The sequence below is a fragment of the Haliotis rubra genome, unplaced genomic scaffold (assembly GCF_003918875.1).
Source record: "Haliotis rubra isolate DU_JTF1 unplaced genomic scaffold, ASM391887v1 Scf1207, whole genome shotgun sequence".
Lineage (NCBI taxonomy): Eukaryota > Metazoa > Mollusca > Gastropoda > Lepetellida > Haliotidae > Haliotis > Haliotis rubra.
In genome coordinates, this window is record NW_025765123.1 from 231828 (window position 1) to 257718 (window position 25891).

General features: G+C 41.4%; 1 protein-coding gene across 3 annotated transcripts; it reads left to right on the forward strand.

The window, feature by feature from the left end:
* Positions 1-7523: 7523 nt before the first annotated feature.
* LOC124264594 lies at positions 7524-11467 on the forward strand. 3 transcript variants are annotated; one of them, XR_006895179.1, is made up of 3 exons: positions 7524-7625; positions 10058-10141; positions 11188-11467. XR_006895179.1 is itself a non-coding variant. In XM_046699345.1 (3 exons), exons 1-3 carry the CDS (start codon positions 9702-9704, stop codon positions 11364-11366), a joined length of 318 nt encoding a protein of 105 aa, XP_046555301.1. In that variant the 5' UTR covers positions 9687-9701; the 3' UTR covers positions 11367-11467. The 3 variants fall into 3 exon arrangements, 1 of the variants encoding a protein (XP_046555301.1); XR_006895181.1 differs by having other exon boundaries at positions 7569-7630; XM_046699345.1 differs by lacking the exon at positions 7524-7625 and adding an exon at positions 9687-9756.
* The last annotated feature ends 14424 nt before the right edge of the window (positions 11468-25891 follow it).

Here is a 25891-nt window from a genome sequence, read left to right on the forward strand (position 1 = left end):
TCGCATGAGTGAGTTTGTTTAGGTTTACATCGAGTTTATCATTATTTCAGCAAGATCAGGGTGGGGACACCAGAAATGGGCTTCACATGTTTAACCCATGTGGGGAATCAAACCCAGGTCTACGTGGTGATGAACGATTGCTTTAACCACCAGGCTACCCACAGCCCCTTGGTATCCTGTGAGGGCAGTTGGGTAGCCCAGTGGATAAAGCGTTCATCACACTGAAGACCCAGATTCGATTCCTCACATAAGCACAATGCATAAAGCCCATTTCTGGTGTCCCCAGCTATGATATTCCTGGAATATTGCTCAAAGCAGCTTAAAACTAAACTCACTCACAGTAGAGGCGAGATAGGGGATTGGGTGGTATTCACTCACTCACGCTTTGTACCTTCCTTTTTGTTTATTGTGTAAGGAATACTCCGCTGGGGACGAAGACATTTAAAAAGAACATGCACTGCTATTTAAATCCAGCGTTGAGCCCATGCATCTGTAAAACTAAAACTAACATTTTCATTGGTATTCCAGAAACTAGGGTGAGGTGAGGTGAGGTGAAATTGGGTTTTAACGTCGTGCTTGAGAATATTTCGCTCATATGACGACGTGCATGCGTATGTATGTGTATGTGCGGCTGCTTGTACTAGCCCAGACTTAAGCTGGTTTTATAGTGCTAGCCCACTGAGATACCATGCCACAGTGAAGCATGAATACCCCACTCAGACACATTATACTGACTCCGAGCCGACCAGTCCTTGTTGTACCCATTAATGCCGAGCGCCAGGCAGGGACCAACAAGTACCATATTTTAACGTCTTTTGGTATGACGCGGTCGGGGATCGAACCCTCGACCTTCCGCTCTCCGGGCGGACGCTCTAACCACTACACCACGGAGGCGGTCCCAGAAACTAGGGACGGTGGCGTGAATGTTCCACGTTCGTGTAGGTAGCTTAAAAATAATTACTGATAAACTGGTTGAGATGGTATTCAAGAGGTACTCACTGGATCTGGGAACTTAATACCTCAAATACCATAGTGAACAAGGGGCGGCAATACCCATGTTCACATTTGTACAACTTGAGATGTCTGGAAGTTTGACAAACCGAAGCAAATATATTCATAAAAAAATAAAATACGTTCAGTCAAGTATATGTTGTTTAAAGCCGCACTCAGCAATATTCCAGGCATATGGCGGGGTTCAGTTAAGTACCAGTGAAGATCCGGGTTAGAATTGGTCTTAAGAATCTCATGGTTGTCGTGAGGGGTGACTAACGGGATCGGGTTGTGGCGCGCGGACTTGGTTGTCATCGTATCCCAGCTGCGTAGATCCATGCTCATGATGTTGATCACTGGATAGTCTGGTCCAGACTATAATATTCAGACCGCCGCCATATAGCTTGAATATTGCTGAGTGCAGCGTTAAACAACAAACAAACAAACAAACATCAGTCAAGTTAGGTGAGCTTAACAAGCATCACATGACTCAGGCAGAATGGCGCGTGGTGCCACAGCTGACATTATGTATCTCTGGGTAATCTATGCATTGGTTATCGGTGTTGAAATCAAATGGTCTCTGATGACAGGGTTGCTACAACCGTATAGGAAGAGTCAAGCTGTGGGCTCATGTAATGGATAAACTCCACGGGACATACATGGCGAGGCCAACGTGTCCACTATTCCGTAGAATTTGGATGAGAGAAAATGTTAGTAAAGCGGTTAACGTCACCTAGAGACTGAGGCGGACATGAATGCATTATTATTTTTGAATGCATTTAAACTTTTGAATTACCTTGCAGTGGTGCCTGGTTATAAGACACTACCGACAACTTCTGCTTGTCGTTAGAGGCGAGGGGTGTTGGGGAAACCCAGTGGATAAAGCGTTCGCTCGTCAGGCCTGTGTTCGATTCCGAACATGGGTACAATGTGTGAAGCCCATTTCTGGTGTCCCCCCGCCGTGATATTGTTGGAATATTACTAAAACTCACTCACTCATTCACTATAGAGGCGACATAAGTGCTGGTGTACCATACCAGTCAGAAACGTTCTTACCACAGTTGAAACAATACAAGACAACTAATAAATTCACCCACCAGTAGTGGGGGCACAACACATTGTACAGTAACAACAGACATTCATGGTACTGAGACAAGCGGAGCTCCTAGGCAGATCAACAGTCCTGGTGTTGGATTCACAGAGAGCAATGTCAATCTGGACCTACTTCCCATCTCTGAGGAGGCTGATGAAACTAAAAAGTCACAGTTCGCTGATGCACACTGGCGGTACTGTAACACTGCCCACGCCAAATTTCCATTCATTGCGACTCCGAGATGTATTGACGGGATATTTTGTCAGCACCTGAGATGTCTGTGCTGGAAGCAGGTCCCCTGATAGACCTGGCAAACCAGGTCCTGAGACAAATAAAGATTTTATGTAGGTATTGATGGTCTTTGTGGATCCCTTTCTGGTATCTCATGATAATGCTTGGGTATTGCTTTAAAGACACCTGTAAGCATGCTCACTCACCTTTGTTCTTGTTTAATGTTTGAAGAATATTCCAGGTACATTGTGTGGGCCAGACAATCCACTGATTGACATTAGGAGCAACAATGGACCACATTAATTTCGAAGACATTAAAAAAACATGCACCACTCGTTAAATCTCTAAGAGATCCAATAATAGTGAACAAGTAGAGTAAAACGTACAATTTTGTATTTAATTTCCACTGCTATTCCAGAAACTAGGGAGGATGGTATTTAGGAGGTAAATATATTCTTCACATATTTTTTATGAATACGTTCATTTGTTTGTCCTTGTTGTTGTTGAATGCCTCACTCCAAGTGGATAAAGCGATTGCTCGTCACACTGAGGCCCCGGGTTCAATGCCCAACATGGGTACAAATCGTGAAGCCCATTTATGGTGTCTCCATCCGTGATATTGCTCCATATTGCTAAAAGCGGCGTAAAACTCAGCTCACTCACTCACAGTAGAGGCGAGATAAGGGATTGGATGGTAGGGCACGGAGTGGTCGTTGTTTGCGTGTCATGAACCCCGAGGTCTGTGATCGTTGCTCATGCTGCCATTCACTGGACTGTTTGACCCAACTCTGTTATTTTATAACCATCGGCATGCAGCTAGAATAGTGATGAGAGTGGCTTTAAACAGCACACAAACAACACAGGGTGCTTGTAACTATCCATAAGACTGCCCGAAGTCCGATCAGAGAGAGGGGCGTCAAAAACGGACTCTCCCTTATGCTTGTAATCGGATAAGTTCGAGCGGATGACCCACCCATTCATCCATCTAACAAGCAATCGTCAGTTCTTTAACATTTACCCGTGAAGATCCGATTTAGCAACCCATGCTTGTTGTAAGAGGCAAGTAACGGGATCGGGTGGTCAGCTTCGCTATATATTTATATAAGTCATTGCTCTGAATTGTCTAGTGCAGCCTCGAATATTTACGCCGCCATATAGCTGGAACATTGCCGAGCGCGGCGTTTAACAACAAACCAACAAAACGAGAAAACTTCATCAATTGCTAAAAATTCGTTTTGTACAATATTCTCATGCACTCAGGACACACACGGCGACCTCGTGAAATTCGCGAAAATGAACAGCATGTCCTGCCCTGCAATGGGCACTCACAAAGACGTGTATGTGCCGTTACCAGATGTGGTGCTTTGTTATGCAACACTCGCCTAACTTGTTGTTCCACAGTTGTAACAATCCAGGTTTCTTGTCCCATGTGACTACCCAGCCGGCACTCCCACGTATTCGCTGATATACGACAATCATTTAAAAAGAGATGTGTTCTGTGCAAATTTACATTTTTGAAAACGTGCCGTGTCAAAAACTTACTTAGTGCATGTGTGTTTACAACTGCAAGGAGTACAAATAATAATTTCCATTCCTTTTGACATTTTTGAAAGTGGTTCCCCCAGCTGTCATGTTACAATATCAATATTCTGTGCAGCAAATATTTATTACCTGCCCACGCTGTCACGATGTTTTCTTTGTTCTATTAACATGATTCGAAACGAAAATGTTGCCTTAAAATATATTGTTACTTATTTAGTATCATTATTATTATTATTTTCCCCTCGATCACTGGATGTCAATCTTATCGGCACGTCGTATTTTTCAATCTCAACTCCCTGGGGATCATACAAATCGTGCAGCCACTAGGCGCACCAGGTTAGTGTGACTTTCCCATCCTTTCGAGGTACCCATTCACAGCTGGGTGGACTGGGACACATTTGATAGTTTAAAAAACAAACTACATAATTTTATCACTCTTTGTTCTGATTTATGACTTAAATTCTAGTGTATACCATGGGAGTACTAAAATATGGCAAAGGGGGATTTGGGCTTTCTTAGGGTTAAATACATGTAGAGGTCACATACGAATGTACCATGCACAGTTCTTACAAATACGATCCTATGACACTTTTTTGCCTTATTTCCTCAAACATGTTTCTTATACACAGGTTGAACTTGAATTAGAAAAATAAAATAACCCATTGTCTTGTGTTGTCTTTCTTCCAAGTGGCCTTCCCATGCGCTCTCCGTCGGAGTTATCTCCCCCTGGCGGCACACATGAACGCATGTGTTTACTTGTTTTCTGTTATTTGTTTCTAATTTCCCAGCTTTGGTTTTCCAATGTTTACATTGCAATGAACAAATCTAAAACAAACATTGTACCCCAAAATGGCTGGGGGGTTGGAGGTAGGGATGCCGGCAAGACGGCAAAAGAAAGGCCAAATGAATCCCAGCCAGAGGATGCGGTAAGAGTTTTCCATCAAGGAAATTCGGCATGTCCAGATCAAAATCCAGTTGACTTCTCAAACAACTCCAAAACAGCAGTAGCAAGGATTCATCCCAATACTTATCGTAAAAAGCAGATGGCAGCCTTTCCTGTGAAGGTATTCCAGGATCCACTGGGCAGCCATTCGTCAGCTTATACAGAAAATTGAAAGATCGTAGCGACCGACCACCGGACCCTCAAGGTTGTCAAAGAGGGATATCGTGTTCATTTTACCAAGAGACCTCCTTTGATGAGCACCGCTATCAGCTTCTGGGTCCAAAGTTTTCACCATTGATGATACCAATAAGTTCTTGGACAAGAAAGCTGTCGCCAAGTTGAGCCATCCAGACCCCGGATTAGGGTTCTCTCTGGTATTCCTGGTTCTGAAGATTCTCAACCGGGAATATCTGAGACGACCACCAGTGTTACGTATGGATTCCATTCAGAACCTCAGACAGACGATTTCCATAGCGGACATTGTGATCTCCATAGATCTTCAAGATGCATTTCTGCACGTACCTATCCATCCATCTACGATTACGATTTGATGTCAACGGGGAATATTCTAGTTCAGAGTTCTACTGGTCGGAATATCAGTGGTCCCGTGGTGATTGGGGATAATAGGTACTAAAAATATCCATCTACAACGCGTCAGGGTTCATGTCTATCTCGACTATTTCCTGTCTCCAAATGTCGACGGAGATGACTCTTTAGAGAAATCAGTATGTCTGCGAGACCTTTACAGGTATCAAAGCTTCAGCCCAAGAAAGTACAGAAGTACATAGGGGCCATATTCCATACCCCCTGTCGGAACGTAATCAGGATGTAACAGCCAGGATATCGAAGTTCCAGAAATCTCCATGCGCTCTACAGCAATTAATATCGCTATTAGAAGTGCTCACATCTATGCAGGAGTTCACATTCAGAGATGAATGCATCTACGATTCATTCAGAATTGGATCAATCAGCATCATGGGAAACAGCTAGACTCTGTCATGGCACCTACGGATCTAGTGTTCAAGGACCTCGCATGGTGGATGAACCCTGACAACGTACGTCATACACAGGACTCCAATCAGGATGTCATTGCCAGATCGTCATCTCTTCACAGATGTTTCTCTCACAGGATGGTAAGCTCATCAAGACGGTAAGACGGCATCAGGCCTCTGGGAGTTAGATTTAGATGTCCACATCAACATCTTAGAGATGAAAGCGGTCTTATTAACCATCCAATACTGGGCATTCATCATCACGGATTCCTCACTACTAGTTGCCACGACAACATGACAGTAGTTGCCTATATTAACAGACTCGGTGGTACCCATTGTAGGGTTCTCATGGAACTTACGAAGGAACTAAACCTTACGATCTAGTGGACAGTCTGGATTACAACATTTTGGCCGGACACATCCCTGGGAAGATCGACATCCTTGTAGATGCTCTATCACGCCCAGCAAGATCCTATCGAAGGAGTGGACGCTTCATCAGGATGCCTTTACGCACAGGCATGGGGGCAGAGGGTGATTTTGCATTGAACCTGAGGTTGATTGTAGTGATCCTACAAGCTTTCTTGGCTGCATATAGTTGAGTCTGACGCCTCAAATGGTAGACTACCACTAAATGCGGAAAACCGTAGTCTGGGCCCACCAAGCCTATGTTGGATTTGCCAATCAAGTGTGAGAGGCACGTATTCGTAAGGATTTTGAAGTATTTTCAACAATCATCATACGTCTTAGAATACTACCACTAACACTTGAGATAGAGGCCCGCCCACCCTTCCCCGGGAATCCCAGACTTCCTTAAGGTACCCTAGGAAACATGATGACGTTCCTGTGCACACGTCAGGAGAAGATTACTCCAACGTATAGAGCTTGGGAAGACCACTAGGAAGAAAGACAATAAAAGATATGTTACTTCTTTTGTTGTTTTTTCAAGTTAAACATGTGGATCAGGCAATCGCGTGTTAGAGGTAGTAGTTGAAGAATTAGTATTGTTGATAATACTTCAAGATGGACGACTTGTAGTTATATTTTTTTTAGTTTGTTTTATTTTCTCAAAACGAATAAACTGACTTTTTTACACAAGTTCAAAAAGACAAAACTGACCCTTTAACACAAGTTCATGATAAGGCTGAATAACATACACGTAATAACGCTAAACTGTTATTATCAGTTTGAGATGGTTTTTTCTGCACAATATAAAAACATTTGTAAATAAAATCATATACTCCGATATCAGAAATGAAACAAGATGACCTTTGGTATCGTTGAGTTTAGTATCGCAGATTCAAGAATTTTATCATGAATTTGGAATTTACTTGATTCGATTGGTGAATCATAGGTTGTCAAATCACAATATAACCCTCTGATTAAACAGCAGACTCGATGACCGAATCAACGCGGAATTTTTTCTTTAGTACCTTTTTTCATTGTTGGTAGACATATTTAAATTGTTTGTTTGTTTGTTTTAAATTATAGGCTACAAAATACAAAGTTGCAGTTACTACAATATTAAAGCATACTTGTTAATCCATTGAAAACACAGCATGTTTATTTCCTAAATTATTTTTGCTAAAACAAAAATCTTTTGCTTCGAAAGACATGAACAAATCATTGTGTTTAATACATCCACAAACCCCCCAAAAGGAAAAAAATTAGTCTGTTTGGACAGATGGCGAAAACATGTTTCAAATAAAGAAAAACGCATGCAAGTCACGTGATGTGGCCTACTGGCTGTGCCACGTGTCGTGAAAATAACAGATAAAAGGGAGCACCAATGCCGGTGAAGCGTCAGATCGTCAGCAGCTTTCTAACTTCACAACAGGTATAGTACGTTAACCTTTCTAATTCTACTACTTTACATTTCAAAGACTTTATACGAAACTTTGCATGCCTATTTCTTGTACAAAACCTATGATTTTTCTATTTCTTGATGATATCATGATATGATAACACTGGGAAACTATGATTTACGTTTAGCCGTATTTATATTATTTTTATAGATTACAAATTTCTGTTGAAGTTCTTCATAAAGTCATATGGTGCTGGAATTCGATTCACTCCTCAACCTTTCAAATTCTTAGAAAATAATGAAGTAATTTCTTTATTTAAACAATAATATTAATAATTCATATAAATAGCGCCTAGTATCCATCCGACTAGTTGCTCGCTGGACGCTGTAATCAGAATCTGATTATTGTTACCCCGGATAACCTAAGCTGCCTGTGAGGCACTAGAAGGTTATAGTCACATGACTCTATCTACCGGGTACCCATTTTCTGTTGGGTGAACAGTGGCAATTTTAAACAAACTCACTTGCCTAAGGTGAGACCACATGTATCACACGTGCTTTGTTGTGGGGCACGAAAAAGTCCTAGAAACTCTCAGTCAAGCTGCCAAACACGGTCACCCATCCAAGGACTCTCTGAGCTCGACGTGGCTTAGCTTCAACTGATTCGTGACCTGAGCTCTACGCACAGGACCACACACCAAATGAAATAGAAAGACAAAAATACAGTAACAAATATGGCCCTTCTGTGTTGATAGAATAGCTACTGTATCAATCAGTCAAACATGAAAAGTAATAGTGAATGTCAATGTCATGCATAATGAAGTCTTCCTTCATGATAGTGGGTACAATATGTGAAGCTCATTTCAGGTGTTCCCGCCGTGGTATTGAATATTGCTAAAACGACGTACAACTAAACTCCTCCATGATAGTAAAACTTCCTTGTGACAGTAAACCTTTAAATATGACAACACATAGTTCATTATGACAGTAAATCTGTCAATAGATCTACCAGCCTAATAGTAAATCTCTTCGCTTGATAGTAATTCTCTTTGCATAATAGTAAATATTTATGCTGTATTGTAGTCGTTCTGTATGATAGTAAAATCTATGTGCTTGATAATACATCTCTCTACTTGAGAGTAAATCTTTCTGCATAACAGTAAGCCTCTCCGCTTGATAGTGAATCCGTCTGTATAATTGTAAATTTTCATGCTTTATTGTAACCTTTATTTCAATATGAAACTGGTAATTCTCTCTTCTTGCGAATAAAGCTATTTGCATGACAATGAATCGCCCACCATGATTGTGAATCTCTCTACTTGAGAGTAAATCTTTCTGCGTGATAGTAAATGTTTCTTCGTGAGAGTAATTCTCCGAGCACGATTGTAAATGTCCCTTCTTGAGGGTAAATCCTCCAGCATGATAGTAAATCTCCCTACTTCAAGTGAGCCCAATAGTCAGTCATTGTGAGTAGAACCTTGTAAGTTTAGTACTTTCAGTTCGGTGATGTGTATCTATGAGAATGTATCATTAAAGGAGAATCATTTGTGTAATCGCATCAATAGTTATTTATGCATGTTGCCATAAACTGTATATATGTCACATCCTTGACAGACATGTACAGTGGGTCGGTGGGGTAGCCCAGTGGTTAAAGTGTTCACTCGTCACGCCGAAGACCCAGGTTCGATTCCCCACAGTGTGGAAAACACAGGTTACGTCACACAAAGTATTTAATTCGTCATTCGAAGCATATAACGTACGCATGAACGAAATCGGCAGTTCCGAATGGCTGACTGAGTTTGGTTTTACGCGGCTTTTAGCAATATTCCAGCAATATCACGGCAGGGGACACCAAAAATGGGCTTCACTCATTGTACCCATGTGGGGATTCGAACCCGGGTCTTCGGAGTGACGAGCCAACGCTTAAACCACTAGACTACCCCACCGCCCCTCCGAATGGCGATAATAATGACGGAATTATGGCTGTGCATAGTTTAACAACCCGCTTTACAGCCCAGCCGCGACTCTCAGTTCCTTAAGACGAATGATAATAGTTACATTTCATTGTTGGACATACACTTGGTTATTTTATTCCATCTGCAGAGTTCGATGATTGCAGTTCGAAATTGTCAAACTGATATAGTCAGAGGAGAGAGGAGCAAAAGTGAGTGAGTGAGTTTAGTTTTACGCAGTATTCGGCAAGATTACAGCTATGTGGCGGCGGTCTGTAAATAATCGAATCTGGACCAGACAATCCAGTGATCGACAAAGTGAACATCGATCTACGCAGCGATCCCGTTAGTCGATTCTCACGACAAGCATGGGTGGATGAAGATCAATTCTAACCCGGAATTTCAGGGGTGAAAGGAGCGAGAGATAGATGGAGGAGGAGAGAGATTTAAAACAAAATGAACGCCCTGTATGCAAGGGTTACTTTCTTATCAATGCTCTATTTGTGTTTGTAGCGAACCAGCACAAGATGAACACACTGACTGTATGGGTGGCTGTTGGCCTGGTGTGTACGCTGATGTGTCACACACTGGCAGTAGGTGAGTCGTCTCGACAAACACTGAGTGTATGGGTGGCTGTAGGCCTGCTGTGTACGCTGATGTGCCACACACTGGCGGTAGGTGAGTCGCCTAGACAAACACTGACTGTATGGGTGGCTGTAGGACTGGTGAGTACGCTGATGTGTCACACACTAGCAGTAGGTGAGTCGACAAACACTGACTGTATGGGTGACTGTAGGACTATTGTTTACGCTGATGTGTCACACACTGGCAGTAGGTGAGTCATCTAGACAAACACTGAGTGTATGGGTGGCTGTAGGACTATTGTTTACGCTGATGTGCCACACACTGGCAGTAGGTGAGTCATCTAGACAAACACTGAGTGTATGGGTGGCTGTAGGCCTGGTGTGTATGCTGACGTGTCACACACTGGCAGGTGAGTCATCTAGACAAACACTGAGTGTATGGGTGGCTGTAGGCCTGGTGTGTATGCTGACGTGTCACACACTGGCAGTAGGTGAGTCATCTAGACAAACACTGAGTGTATGGGTGGCTGTAGGCCTGGTGTGTACGCTGATGTGCCACCGACACTGGCAGTAGGTGAGTCAACAGCATGGCCAACAGAAAAATTCAATAATGAATTCAACTGGTAGCGGCAGCAGCAGCAACAGCAGCAGTAGTTGTAGTAGTAGTAGTAGCGGCAGCAGCAGCAATAGTAGTTTGGGAAGTAGTAGTAGTAGTACCGACAGCAGTAGTAGTGGTAGCAGAGACCATATAATAGATATATGGTCTCTGGTAGGCAGCAGCAGCAATAGTAGTAGTAGCAGCAGCAGCAGTAGTAGTAGTAGCAGTAGCAGTTGTAGTAGTAGTAGTAGTAGCGACAGCAGTAGTAATGGTAGCAGAAGCAGTAGTAGTGTTAGCAGCAGCAGTAGTAGTAGTAGTAGTAGTAGTAGTAGTAGTAGTAGTAGTAGCAGCAGCAGCAGTAAGTAGTAGTAGTAGCAGCAGTAGTAGTAGTGGACAGACACTAATTATAATTCAATGTCGTTAAGATTGTACACTATACGTCGTGGTCCATCCTGTTGCAGAGACAATTGATTGTCCTCCGATCAGTAGTAACAGATGTCGCAGACCAGCAAGCACAACCACACTGGATGGTGACGAGTACTGCTGTCCTCGGAAGTTCCCGAACTTAAGTTCAGGCTTGAAAAACGTCAACGGGGTGGTAACCGTTTCGTGTAAATGTTTCCAGGACCTGGATGCATAAATATACTTCCCTTTCGATTCCGCTTTCAACTGACGTTCCTCAGATAGTTTATCGTTGAGATGTATTATTTGTCAGTCTGAATAAAAACAATTCGAATTGTTGCTCGTGTTTTGAATGACACCTTGTGCTGTGGCCTAGACATTGTAATGTTAGTTCTGTGTCAAGTGTACCCGTAAACATTCGGGTTAGAATTGATCTTCAGCAACCCATGCTTGTCGTAAGAAGCGACTCACGGGATCGGGTGGTCATGTCTCGGCTGTAACATGTCATCGTATCCCAAATGCATAGATCGATGCTCTGATGTCAGTCACTGGATTGTCTGGTCCAAACTCAGTTATTTACAGAACACCGCAGTACAGCTCAGACAGTCAAATTCAGACAGGTTCCGCCGCAATCATCAGTGCTTCAACACCTGGGCCTAGATTTTCGAAGCTCTCTTTGCGCTAAGATAGTCGTATGTGCCATTCATTAACATTAACTTACGACTATCTTAGCGCTAAGAGAGCTTCGAAAATCTAGACCTCTGGATTATTAGTCGACCACAAATGGGATGGATTCCAGTCGTGGAACACATTGTGCCCATGTGGGGAATCGAACCCGGGTCTTCGGCGTGACGAGCGAACACTTTAACCACTAGGATACCCTACCGCCCCGAACAGCCGGTGGACCTATGAAAGTACTAATAATTGTGGATTTGTACATCCAGCTCAGAAACGACCTTCCACTTAGAACCCACTTAGAACTATAGAAGGTTAACCTTATCGCTCGACATTAGCATTTGTTCTTACAAAACAAAGGGATATATATTGGAACGGATCCCGTTCTTACCAGCATGTTACGATCATTTGAACTAAGCAAAGCTACGAAATGGGATATGTGGGTTGTCTTGTCGCGATTGTTACTAATCAGGAAAAGGAACGTATGGAAAAAGCAATTGTTTCTCATCTTGCATGGGAGACTGTTTTCTTTATGGCACTTGTCACGGAATTATGGATTTCAGAATTGCACACCTGGTATAAGAGATTTTTCTTTACGCGACAATGAAATAGCATGCTTGCCCAACTACATGTCAAACATGTTTTGTCACGCTGACACGCAATACCATGAGTTTGTTGGTGTGTCTTTAGCGCCGCACTCCGCAATTTTCCAGCCATGTGGCGGTGCCACGGTTTGTAAATAATCGAGTCTGGAATAGACAATCCAGTGACCTACGCAATTGGGGTACAATGGCATGTGTCAACCAAGTCATTGAGCCTGAAATGAAATGAATAAAGAGATTTCTTTTTTGGAAAACAACAACCCAAAACGAAGGCGGAAAAGTCAGCGAGAGCCTGACCAGCTGATCCCGTTTGTCGCCTTTAACGACAAGCATTGGTTGCTGAAGGGCACAACGCACTGGTATTTTCTGACCGGACATTAGGCTGTGATGAACGTACATCAGTAGCATTCCCTAACATACTGTATCTACCGAGTAAGTAGGTGTCGTGAATGAAAAAATAAGATCTTTCCTACCCGGATATTCACAGCTCTTATTTATTATGGATTATAGCATACAGCAGAGGAGGTCCACAGAAATGCTGAAAAGTAAGAAGGAATGGCAAAAGACTTTCTCTGCCCAGCTATACTTCTGTAAAACTGTACTTCAACAGCACCATGGTGACATGACCATGTTCAGCCTTTCCAAAACTGAAATGACTACACTGTCAGAGCTCCTAGATAACCTTATCAAGTTGATTTACAGCGAGGACAGATTCTGAAGTTGTGAAGAAAGAAACCCACTGATAGTTGGAAAAAATGTTATTCGCACCTTTGAATAAGGGGTGAACGTGTTGATCCCTAAGGCAAAGTGTTTGACACAGTCACTTGGTTTCCAGACTGGTACAACATTGTGTATGAGGGAAGATGATGCCGTCTACACTTACAAGCTCCAGGATGACGAAGAGAAAAGCGACCCAAGGCTTGATGGTGAGCCATTTATGTTGAGCCTTACCATCGTTCGTTGATTTCCAATTTCATGTTTGATTTCATTTATTCACTAACCCTAAATTCCAATCAGAAAATTGCCCGTGCATTTTGATTTTGTCTATTAAACTGCTTGAAGTTTTATTAGTCTAGGAAAATTGGATATATTTATTTTGGGTAGATGTTATCATAGTGGCATGTAAAGTGTTCATACGGGGAAGTAAGAGTATTTGAACTTCCAGCATGCTAAAGGGGCATCACTGCAGTTAGTAGGAAGTCAAGGCTGTTTTTCTCTTTTTTCTTTCTTTTTTTGGGGGCGGGGGAGAGAGGGAGTTGTACTGCATGTTATACTACCATTTCGACATGGTTGATTTCATCTTTCTTTTGTGTGTGTGTGTGTGTGTGAGAGAGAGAGAGAGAGAGAGAGAGAGAGAGAGAGAGAGAGAGAGAGAGAGAGAGAGAGAGAGGGAACTGCATGTAGCTGCCCAGAGACTGATAATCAGAAATGATGTAGGGATTGTGTTTTCCAAACTATTGTACATGAACTGTTGTGGTGAATACAGTAACAATTTCCACAGTAATGATTTGAATGAAATACAGTAATACAGTGACGCATTCATGTTTCTTCTCAGTTATGTTCACGGAAGTTTTGTTTGTAGTCCATGCTTAAATCTGTCATCACTCACCAATGATGCGAAATTTAAATGTGATGATTTCTACCTATCTTGCAGTTTTGCTCAGTTACCTCCTCCTAGACTTTCTGACAACCAATATAGACAGGTATAGTAGCAGGTGTGGTAGTTTAGTGATAGTAGTTACTGTTTGACCATACCATAGTAAATGCATGGACATTGTCCAGCTTGCTTTTATGAAATCTGTAATAATTAGCCTCTGAGTACTAATATAAACATATGAATATTAGCTAGAACATCAGAATTACATCTGGTGTAAAGGGCATTGTACCTCTTTGCAGTCAGTGCAATAATGCTTCTGAAACAATTTTGTGTCATGAGAAACGTGAATTGATTACATATTAGGTTTACACTAAAACTGTTTAATATTTAGTCCTTCGGTTGATGCCCAGACAAGCTAGCCACCACAATGAAGTTTTTTCATAGGTTACAAGCTGTGATCTCTCAGAACTTAATTTCCTTTGGACACCTTTAAACGTCAAACTGCTAGTAATTCGTGTGATAGCTTGAAAAGACAAAGACGCCAGTAAATGGTAAATCATATATGTTTTAATGGGTCCTGCTACAAGGGTTGAAGAGTGCCTGATCTGGAAGAAAATACTTTGGAAGACAAATATAACTGAAAAATGGCAATGACTGTTTGTGATAACATCTACTGTTCCTGCAATGTGTAGCTAGATATTTTGTTCTTTTTGTATATTGAATATGACTAGATTATTCTGTACTGATATGGGTAGAAAGCAAATAGTTATCCTTGGCCATTCATATATCTCCAAACTAAAAGAGTAACTTGTGTAAGTGGCATTTTAGAAGGTGGTGTGATTAACAACAAGGAGAGTTCTATGGATATACACCTTCTTTAATATGATATGAGCGACGTTTCAGTGTAGCTACTAACACCGTTATCAAGCAAATGATGTACAATACTGACGACGAAATTGGAGGTTTAACGTCGGCTTCTGGCGTAAGCCAATTTCGCCGACGGGGTAGGTGGGAGCTAATATAATCAATAATAAATGTTAATAAGGGATAAACCACCTTACCCAAAAAATATAAATGATGGGGTGTTAAACCTAGGTTGAATTTGTAATAAAAAGCGTTTAAAACATAGATAAAGATAAGAAAATAATAAAAAGCCAAGTTAAATAAAGGAAAAGGAAAAAAATTGATAAGGAATAGTGGTTGTTAATAAATAAGAGGTAGAATTGAAATAGACGATAGGTGAATATAAAAGGGGCCTAGAGGTGGGTAAAGCGGGAGGGGGACGGGGGTTGTATTAAGAATGTAAAGCATAGGGGCAGATATTTAATGCAGTTAAGCTGCATAAGTTATATAAGGGGCTATAAAGGGATGAATAAATAACAGGTGTTGGGTTGAGGGGGTGAGGGGAGCAAGTGAGGCGAAGAGAGGAAGAGGCCGGGTTGAGGGACAAGCGGTGTTGTTTAGCTGGCTGGCGGGTGACCTTGACCTTGGCAGTGTGGGCTTGTGACGGGTTGTTTACATTTAGCGAGAGGGGAGAACGAGCGTGGCGTGTGCAGAGTATGGATAAATGAACATGGGAGCCGTGTCTGAAATTGTAGGGGGGCAGAGTGGATAATCGAGGTTTGAACGGCTGGCCTGAATGTTTGAGTAAGTGGGAGGTGAGAGAGGTAGCTGTAGTTTATTTAATGAATTTTAGATTCTTTTTAGAAGGTTTGAATTTTGTAGGAATACTGATAGGGCGTTGAAGATACTTGTTGGGTTGTGGGGGTTGAGGAGTAGTGGGATGTTATTGTGGTATTTAGAGGGAATGTTTTTTTGTAGTTGCTTAATGTTGGTACAATACTAGATGCAAGGTATATTTATATACATAGTAAAGTTGAACAGTAAGCGATGATGTTTACACAATTAATGAGGTAGATGTACAAGGTGGTGGATGTTTACACAAGAGGTCAATAGTTACACAAACATAGTAAGCTATGGGGGATTAAGGGAGGAAGCCAGTGATATGACAGACAGGAGAATAATAGGATTAAGATTGCTTGGTGATGAGTTGGTTGTAGGCAGTGGGGATGTAATATCCTTGGTCTCTGTTCATGGCCAGTTAGAGTCTCTTGATGTGAATGGCTTCTAGTAGCTTTCTGATCTTGTAGTGGGTGTGATTGCTGGTGAGTACATTGATGCTGTTCCATAGGATGTTGTGGTCTGGGTGAGCTTAGGTGTGGTCAGAGATGGCGGATTTAGAGTCTTCCTTCTTCACAGAGGCTTGATGTTCTTTGATTCTTACAGGAAAGGGTCTTGAGGTTTCGCCGATGTACGAGTCTCCACAGTCACACTTTATGCAGTAAACTGTGCCTGGGGTCTTCTTTAGTTGTGGGGGTTGGTCTTTCTGTGAAATCCATTTCAACTCGAGCAGTATTGAGTATTCCACACATGTCTGTGGGAAATGATGTGGAACAATTTCCACAATGGAGATGACTGCATGGCAGGCATTTTACCGAAATGCTGTAGTCCTCCAGAACGGTGGGAATGATTTTGATGCCACAGTGCTACCAGTCCTGAAGTTGCAGCTCGGCAGATTGAGCGGTTTGCTGTTATAGGTGTGATTGCACTTAGATACATACCAGTTCTTCAAAAATTATGAATATTTTCAAAGGAAACTTTGGGGAAACATGCATCAAAATCCGATCAATGGACTGGAACAGTTTTCCCCAGGAAAGCTTAAATTTCTTTGGAGCAACTGAGTGGACCAAACCGTTTGTGAAAATGCCAAAATCATTCACATGAGTTGTTTCGGTTGGGAGCTTCTTTTGGCTAAAAGCACACTCATTTGTGTAAACGAAACATTATTTCTTTACTTCTCAGTGGTTACTATACTGAAAACATAGGCAAATAAATATTTCTTAAATTAAAAGTGTGGTCTGCGGTCCTACACTAGGAAAACTTGAGGTTCCCGCGCACGCCAGGGAATATCTCCGACGGATTTCGCTCGTGTAGACTACTAGGAAGAAAGACAACACAATGTTGTTGTCTTTAAATATTTATTATTCTAGTTATTATATTTTCAGGAAATTAAGCAATCAAGTGTTAGAAGTTGTATTATAAGAATTAAATAAACAGCCGACGACCGCATCAAGACGGAAGCTTTTCTTTAGAACTTTCTGTTTTCATTGTTGGTAGACACACATGTATATAACTTGTTATTTACAAAATTATTTGTAACAAAATGCAAATTGCAATTACTACAATATCAAAGCATACGAGATAATACATTGAAAACACAGCATTATATTTTCTACATCATTTAAGTCTTTCGCTTCGAAAGGCATTAACAAATCATTGTTTAAATACTAAGCAGTCACCTTCGTTTAACGCTCAGGAATTTATCCACAAACCACATAAAAGAAAACCTCCAGTCGTTTCTACAGGAGAGACAGCGGAAACATAACGAAAAACGCATACATGCAAGTCACCTGATGTGGCCTGCTTGCTGTGCCACGTGTCATGAAAATGACAGATAAAAGGGACCGCCCATGCTGCTCAAGCGTCAGATCGTCAGGAGCTTCCTAACTTCACAACAGGTAAAGTACGTTAACTCTCTAACTCGAATAAGAGGTTACAAATTTTAAAACTTTGCATGTCAATTTCTTGTGAAAAACCGATGATTTTGAAAGTTTTTGGATGACGTCTTGACATGATAACACTGGAAAACTATGATTTAAATTTTGCTGTATTTAACTATATTTAACTAATATTTCATTAAGTGTTATGATGCTGGAATTCAATTTATTCCTAACTGAACCTCTGTTAAACGTTTTCAAATTCTGAGAAACTAATCAAGCAATTTCTTTAATCAGAGTGAGTGAGTAAGTTTGGTTTTACGCCTCTTTTAGCAATATTCCAGCAATATCACGAACAATGACACCAGAATGGGCTTTACATTGTGTCCATGTGGGGAATCGAACCCGGGTCGTCGGCATGGCGAGCGATTTCTTAAACCACTAGGCTACCACACTGCACCCTTTAATCAAATGATATACAAAGACAAAAAATAAAATAAACAAATAATGCCGTACTGTATTGATATCAGCGTTACTATATCAATCAATAAAACATCAAAAGTAATAATGTTGTCGATAAAAAATAGTGTTTTCCAGTGCTATGCATATAAAACATATTCCTTCATGATAGCATCACTTCCTTTGTGATAGTAAATCTTTCAGTGTAATGATACATCATTCACTATGACAGTATATCTCTCAATAGATCTACCAGCCTAATAGTAAATGAGAGTACTTGAGACTAAATCTGACTGCATGATAGTAACTCTTTCAGTTTCTTTTCAAGCAGCCTAATAGTATATCTCTTCGCTTGAAATTAAATCTCTTTGCATAATAGTACATATTGATGCTTTAATGTCATATTTCTGTATGATGTAGTAAATATATGAGTTTGATAGTAAATCTGTGCACGTAAAGGTACATCCAACTGCATGATTGTAACTTTTCCTGCTTGATTGTAAATCACTCGACTTAAGCGTAAATCGTTCTGAATTATAGATATCTCTCCGCTTGATAGTAAATCTCTGTGCAAATTTGTAAATATTCATGCTTTATTGTAATCTTTCTATATTGAGGTAGATCTTGACGCTTGATAGTAATTCTCTCTTCTTGAGAGTAAACCTCTCTGCATGACAGTACATCTCCCAGCATTGACTGTGAATCTCCCTACTTGAGAGCAAATCTTTCTGCACGATACTTAAAAACATTAATCTTTCTGATTGAAAGTAAATCTTTCTCGGTTACGGTAAATCTCTAAACATGGTTGTAAATGTCTCAACTTGAGGGTAATTCTTTCTGAATGATATCAAGTCTTAGTGCAAGAAAGTAAATATGTTTTGTATGATTTACAAGATGAATATGTAAATGTTACGGGCGATTGTCATATCATGGACATTAATTACTCAACAAACTACAATTCTGACTGCGGTTCTCAATCAAATGCACTGACTTGGCAAATACCGTCCCTGTTGGTCCTGAGTTGTCTCCTCTGAATAATCAATGCACCATGTGTCGCTGCCATTGATTCCTCACGGGCAATGAGCACGTGAACACGCACATGTGGCACCATCTGAAATATTAGCGTGATGTGCTTCTGTCGTCATTAGCTCCGGGTACAAGGACATAAAGGTAGGTTGTCTGGTATCTCTCGATATTTCTGTCAAAGCCGACCTTACTGATGCAATAACCAACTACGTCATACATATGTATTGACATCGAGCGACCATTGCTGCATATTTAATGTTGGGCTGATGGGTGAAATTTAACCTTCCAAAAGCTAGGCGTTATCAGCTGATAGCGTATTTGTTCATCTCGGCAAAGACGTTTATACAATAATATTCTTTGATTAATAAATTAAATATGTACATCATTTTCGAGTGTTTTCTGGAAGAAGGGTTCCTGGCTTATCACATATTTTGGGGCACTGGATGACAAGCACGTCGTACATTGAGATATAATTCATATATAATGTCTCTATATATTTCTTTGAGACCTCGGGTTGCTGGGTGGCCGAGTGGATAAAGTTTTGGCTTGTCACGCCAGAGACCAGGGTTCGAATCCCCACGTTCTGTACACTTCAAGTGAGCCCAATAATCACTTAGTCATTGTGAGTAGAACCTTGTATGTTTAGTACTTTCAGTTCTATGAGAATGCATCATTAACGGAGAATCACTTGTGTGAATGCATCAGTTTATATCGAACCCGTGTTTTCAGCGTGAAGAGCGAAAGCTTTAACCACTTGGCTACCCTACCGTTCCAGTTTCTACTTAGAGTGAGTGAGTTTACTTTTACGTCGCTTTTAGCAATATTCCAGCAATACCACGACAGGGGACATCAGAAATTGGGTTCACATATTGTACCCATATGGGGAATCGAACCCGGGTCTTCGGCAACTAACGCTTTAACCACTAGGCTACCCCACCGACCCTTCCACTTGGAAGTACAAGATATATGGCTATGATAAATAGGTAGAAGTCAACGTTTTCTAGGTGAATATTAAACATGGACATCCAGTGTATAAAGAAACGAACAGTACACCACAGGGAAGTCTTAAATTCGTCAATCGGGGTGAGGGCCATTCGTGACCAACTCGTGTTATTCCGAGACAAGCCGAATGGAGGTTACGGAAAAGAGGCGAGTAGTGACGAATCGGTGAGGGCCTCTACATTCTTTAGAAACGCATATAACGTACACTTGTATCTCGAACAAGAACGAAATCGGCAGTTCCGAATGGATAATAATAATAACGGAAGTTATGGTTGTGAATAGTTTTACACCCCGCTCTTAACCAACCCTTTAAGGTCTTCTGTAATACATATAATATCATTAGTGGCACCAAACATTAGAGAAAGAGGTCTCGGTGCTTTGAATGGTTGCGTGTCGTCATGACCAAATGGTGTCCGGTCGAATTTCGAATATCCATAGGCCGCTGTGATATAACCAGCCTGGTTCCGGGGTCTGCTGCGCGAACGCTTCGATACTTTACACCGGCAATGACCACCGAATGGCGGCCATCACTGCAGGGCGACATGCCATATATTTACTAAAGAAAAATCCAAGAACGGGTGGTTAGAATGTTTTCATAGTAGTGTCGAAGCGTTAGCGCAGCAGACCCCGGGATCAAGACTGCAATATAACTACAATACTGTTGATTGTGGCGAATATTGCTATGTAAAAAACTCAAATCTTTGAAGGGCATTTAGAAGTGGAATACATAAGAAAAGCAAGATTTATGGATGTCAACTTCTTTATTGTTTTAGCATATGCTTGCTCCTTCATCAGATGAAGGTGCAAGCATAGACTCCGAAACGTCGTGTTATTCACAATAAAGAAGTTGACATCCATAAATCTTGCTTTTTAAAAAAAACCTCAAGCAATGAAACAAACACAGGCTAGCCGAAGGATCCAGCTCAGCTGCAAGGGTCCGGATTGAAGGAGTCTGGTTAAACGAGATACTGCACCAACAAGAAATACTGATACATATCACTCAGCTTTTGCTAGATACTTTAAGATATGAGCGAGTGAGTTGGTGAGTGAGTGAGTGTGGTGTTACGCCGCTTTTAGCAGTATGCCAGTAATATCACACCAGGGGACACCAGAAATGGGCGTCACGCTTTATACCTATTTTCGGCACGACCGCGTCTTCCACGTGACGAATGCAGAGGTTTTATCCACTAGCATACCTTTATCATAATCATAGCATGATAATAATAATCATAAGAGGACCACAGAAAGATACAAAAAGTAATGTATGCAAGTACGCATCGTGTAGTTGCAGATGGTATACCGAGGTGTCACTATACAGGGTGTACGAAACTGACATTGCATGTGTTCGCTTTGTTGGTTGTTCACATGTTTACATACTGATCACAGTCACAGATTAATCTATAGTTATTGAACGATTAATGATCGTTCTGTTTGCACAGGTGTGGGTGGTCGATATGTCAGATATGCCATACACATCAGAATGTGTTCATTTGAAATGCTAGATTAACTTTGTGTTCGTTTATTTTATTTTGACGTTTAGTTTTCACTCGAGGTGTTTGTTTGTTTGTTTGTTTGTTTGTTTGTTTGTTTGTTTGTCTGGACAATGACAGCAACGGCTGTCCTTTCAAAATACAATCTGCGTAAGAACAATACGGAACATTACTACTAAGATAGATCGACCTGATGATATCCCTATACAAATAAAGTGCCGGTAAGGAATTAAAGAATGGAGGTTATATTTTCACACGTTGTGCAACGTCGTGATCTTGTATGTAAACACGTTTCAGGTTGTGCGACGTCGTTATCTTGTATGTAACACGTTACACGTTGTGCTACGTCGTGATCTGGTAGTAAACACGTTACACGTTGTGCGACATCGTGTTTTGATATCCGAATACATCTTACACGTTGTGCGACGTCGTGATCTGCTAGTAAACACGTTTCACGTTGTGCGACGTCGTGATCTTGCTCGTAAACATGTTTCACGTTGTGCGATGTGTCGTATACGTACGCCTTGTTGCGTGTGAACTATGTGATTATAACGATGATGATGCAAATAAAATAAAGTCAGGTGAGCTACACGTTAACGGACCAACTGTTTCATATTTACAATATTTATATGTTTCAGATAACAAATTAAAATATTAACATAAAGTTATTCTTTTGACAACAGCTTGTTATTACCACACCGTGACGCTATCTAGATAATGTTTCACAATAACTTATAAACTGTATTGGTCGTGATCTTGTATGTAAACACGTTACACGTTGTTGCGCGTCGTAATGTTGCACGTAAACACGTTACACGTTCTTGATCTTGTATGTAAAGACGTTACACGTTGTGCGAAGTTGTGATCTTATATGGGAATACATCTTACACGTTTTGCGACGTCCGGATCTTATATGGGAATACATCTTACACGTTGTGCGACGTCGTGATCTTATATGGGAATACATCTTACACGTTATGCGACGTCGTGATATGGTAGTAAACACGTTTCACGTTATGCGACGTCGTGATATGGTAGTAAACACGTTTCACGTTATGCGACGTCATGATATGGTGGTGAACACGTTACATGTTGTGCGACGTCGTGATCTGGAAGTAAACACGTTACACGTTGTGCGACGTCGTGATCTGGTAGTAAACACGTTTCACGTTATGCGACGTCGTGATATGGTGGTGAACACGTTTCACGTTGTGCGACGTCGTGATATGGTAGTAAACACGTTACACGTTGTGCGACGTCGTGATATGGTAGTAAACACGTTTCACGTTGTGCGACGTCGTGATCTGATAGTAAGCACGTTACACGTTGTGCGACGTCGTGATATGGTAGTGAACACGTTACACGTTATGCGACATCGTGATCTGGTAGTAAACACGTTTCACGTTGTGCGACATCGTGATATGGTAGTAAACACGTGTCACGTTGTACAACGTGATATGGTAGTAAACACGTTTCACGTTGCGCAACGTCATGAAATGGTAGTGAACACGTTTCACGTTGTCTGATGTTGTGATATGGTAATGAACACGTTTCACGTTGTGTGACGTCGTCATATGGTAGTAAACACATTTCACGTTGTGCGACATCGTGATATGGTAGTAAACACGTTTCACGTTGTGCGACATCGTGATATGGTAGTAAACACGTTTCATGTTGTGATCTGGTTATGAACACGTTACACTTTGTGCGACGTCGTCATCTGGTAGTTACCACGTTTCACGTTGTGCGATGTCGTGGTATGGTAGTGAACACGTTTCACGTTGTGCGACGTCGTGATCTAGTAGTAAGCACGTTACACGTTGTGCGACGTCGTGATATGGTAGTGAACACGTTACACGTTATGCGACATCGTGATCTGGTAGTAAACACGTTTCACGTTATGCAACGTCGTGATATGGTCAGCTTCCATTGTATTACTACCGCATCCAACAAATTATAACAAGGTGTTTTAGATTGGACTTTTTTAGAGTTTCAGGGAAATTTTGTTTCACAATCTAATTCTGTCGTTTATGCATGGATCCGTGAACGTCAACAGCCTGTTTTACTAGGTATCTGTGTCTATTGAATGTTACAGACGGATACGCAAGATCAGACGCAGAGTAGTGTATTTCAGATTTTAACTGGTATTTAAACGATGTTTACCATCTTGACACTGTTGTTGGTATCACACAATCGTAGAAATGTGTATACACTAAAACCTCCACGCCACAGAATAATGCAATTAGTCTGGAATATCTGCCGATATTTTTACCGGTTTTGTAAGGAGGTAATCGCACATAGTTTTAGATGAATGACGTGAATTACAACCCAATTTTGTTCATATTGCTTCGATATAGCCGTGTTTATGTAACATTTGGGAAAATAATTCTATTGTATGGTATTTGATGAACAAACAGTTTGTCACGTGTTGCTAAATATTATGACGGAACAAAGCCAGCCCAACGTTAGGAGTCACAGACTAGAGTAGCTTCCCTTTGATAGAGGGCAGTTACTCTCGATGAATTGCGGCAAAAGTTGACCTCACACCACCGTCTAAAGGAGAAGGTTCAGTTTGACTATATTTATTGTTGTCAGACTGACTAATCACATTGTGGCGTAATTTACTAATTCAGGAAACCGTGCAATGTTTATAGATATAAATGCATGTGTTTAGTGATGAATAGTAACAATCACATTACGTGATGAAGAAGCACGTAGTAAGCACGTTACACGTTGTGCGACGTCGTGATATGGTAGTGAACACGTTACACGTTATGCGACATCGTGATCTGGTAGTAAACACGTTTCACGTTATGCAACGTCGTGATATGGTGGTGAACACGTTTCACGTTGTGCGACGTCGTGATCTGGTAGTAAACACGTTACACGTTATGTGACGTCGTGATATTGTAGTTAACACATTTCACGTTGTGCAACGTCATGATATGGTAGTAAACACGTTTCACGTTGTCTGATGTTGTGATATGGTAGTAAACACGTTTCACGTTGTGCGACGTCGTGATCTGATAGTGAGCACGTTACACGTTGTGCGAAGTCGTGATGTGGTAGTGAACACGTTACACGTTGTCTTGGACGTCGTGATATGGTAGTAAACACGTTTCACGTTGTGCGACGTCGTGATATGGTAGTAAACACGTTTCACGTTGTGCAACGTGATATATAGTAGTAAACACGTTTCACGTTGTGCAACGTCATGAAATGGTAGTGAACACGTTTCACGTTGTCTGATGTTGTGATATGGTAATGAACACGTTTCACGTTTATTGACGTCGTCATATGGTAGTAAACACGTTTCACGCCATGCGACATCGTGATATGGTAGTGTAAACACGTTACACGTTGTGCGACGTCGTGATATGGTAGTAAACACGTTTCATGTTGTGATCTGGTTATGAACACGTTACACTTTGTGCGACGTCGTCATCTGGTAGTTACCACGTTTCACGTTGTCAGATAATAAGTGGTATGGTAGTGAACACGTTCACGTTGTGCGACGTCGTGATCTGGTAGTAAACACGTTACCACGTTGTGCGGCGTCGTCGTGATATGGTAGTGAATACGTTACACGTTATCGCGACATCGTGATCTGGTAGTAAACACGTTTCACGTTATGCAACGTCGTGATATGGTGGTGAACACGTTTCACGTTGTGCGACGTCGTGATCTGGTAGTAAACACGATACACATTATGTGACGTCGTGATATTGTGTTAACACATTTCACGTTGTGCAACGTCATGATATGGTAGTAAAACCGTTTCACGTTGTCTGATGTTGTGATATGGTAGTAAACACGTTTCCACGCCAGCGACGTCGTGATCTGATAGTGAGCACGTTCGTTGCAATGTCGATGTGGTCGTGATATGTGGTAGTGAACACGTTACACGGCGACGTCGCGTGATATGGTAGTAAACACGTTTCACGTTATGCAGCGACGTCGTGATATGGTAGTAAACACGTTTCACGTTGTGCAACGTGATATGGTAGTAAACACGTTTCACGTTGTGCAACGTCATGAAATGGTAGTGAACACGTTTCACGTTGTCTGATGTTGTGATATGGTAATGAACACGTTTCATCGTAGCGTGACGATCGTCATATGGTAGTAAACACGTTTCACGTTGTCGCGACATCGTGATATGGTAGTAAACACGTTACACGTTGTCGCGGCGATACGTGATATGGTAGTAAACACGTTTCATGTTGTGATCTGGTTATGAACACGTTACACTTTGTGCGACGTCGTCATCTGGTAGTTACCACGTTTCACGTTGTGCGATGTCGTGGTATGGTAGTGAACACGTTTCACGTTGTCGCGACGTCGTGATCTGGTAG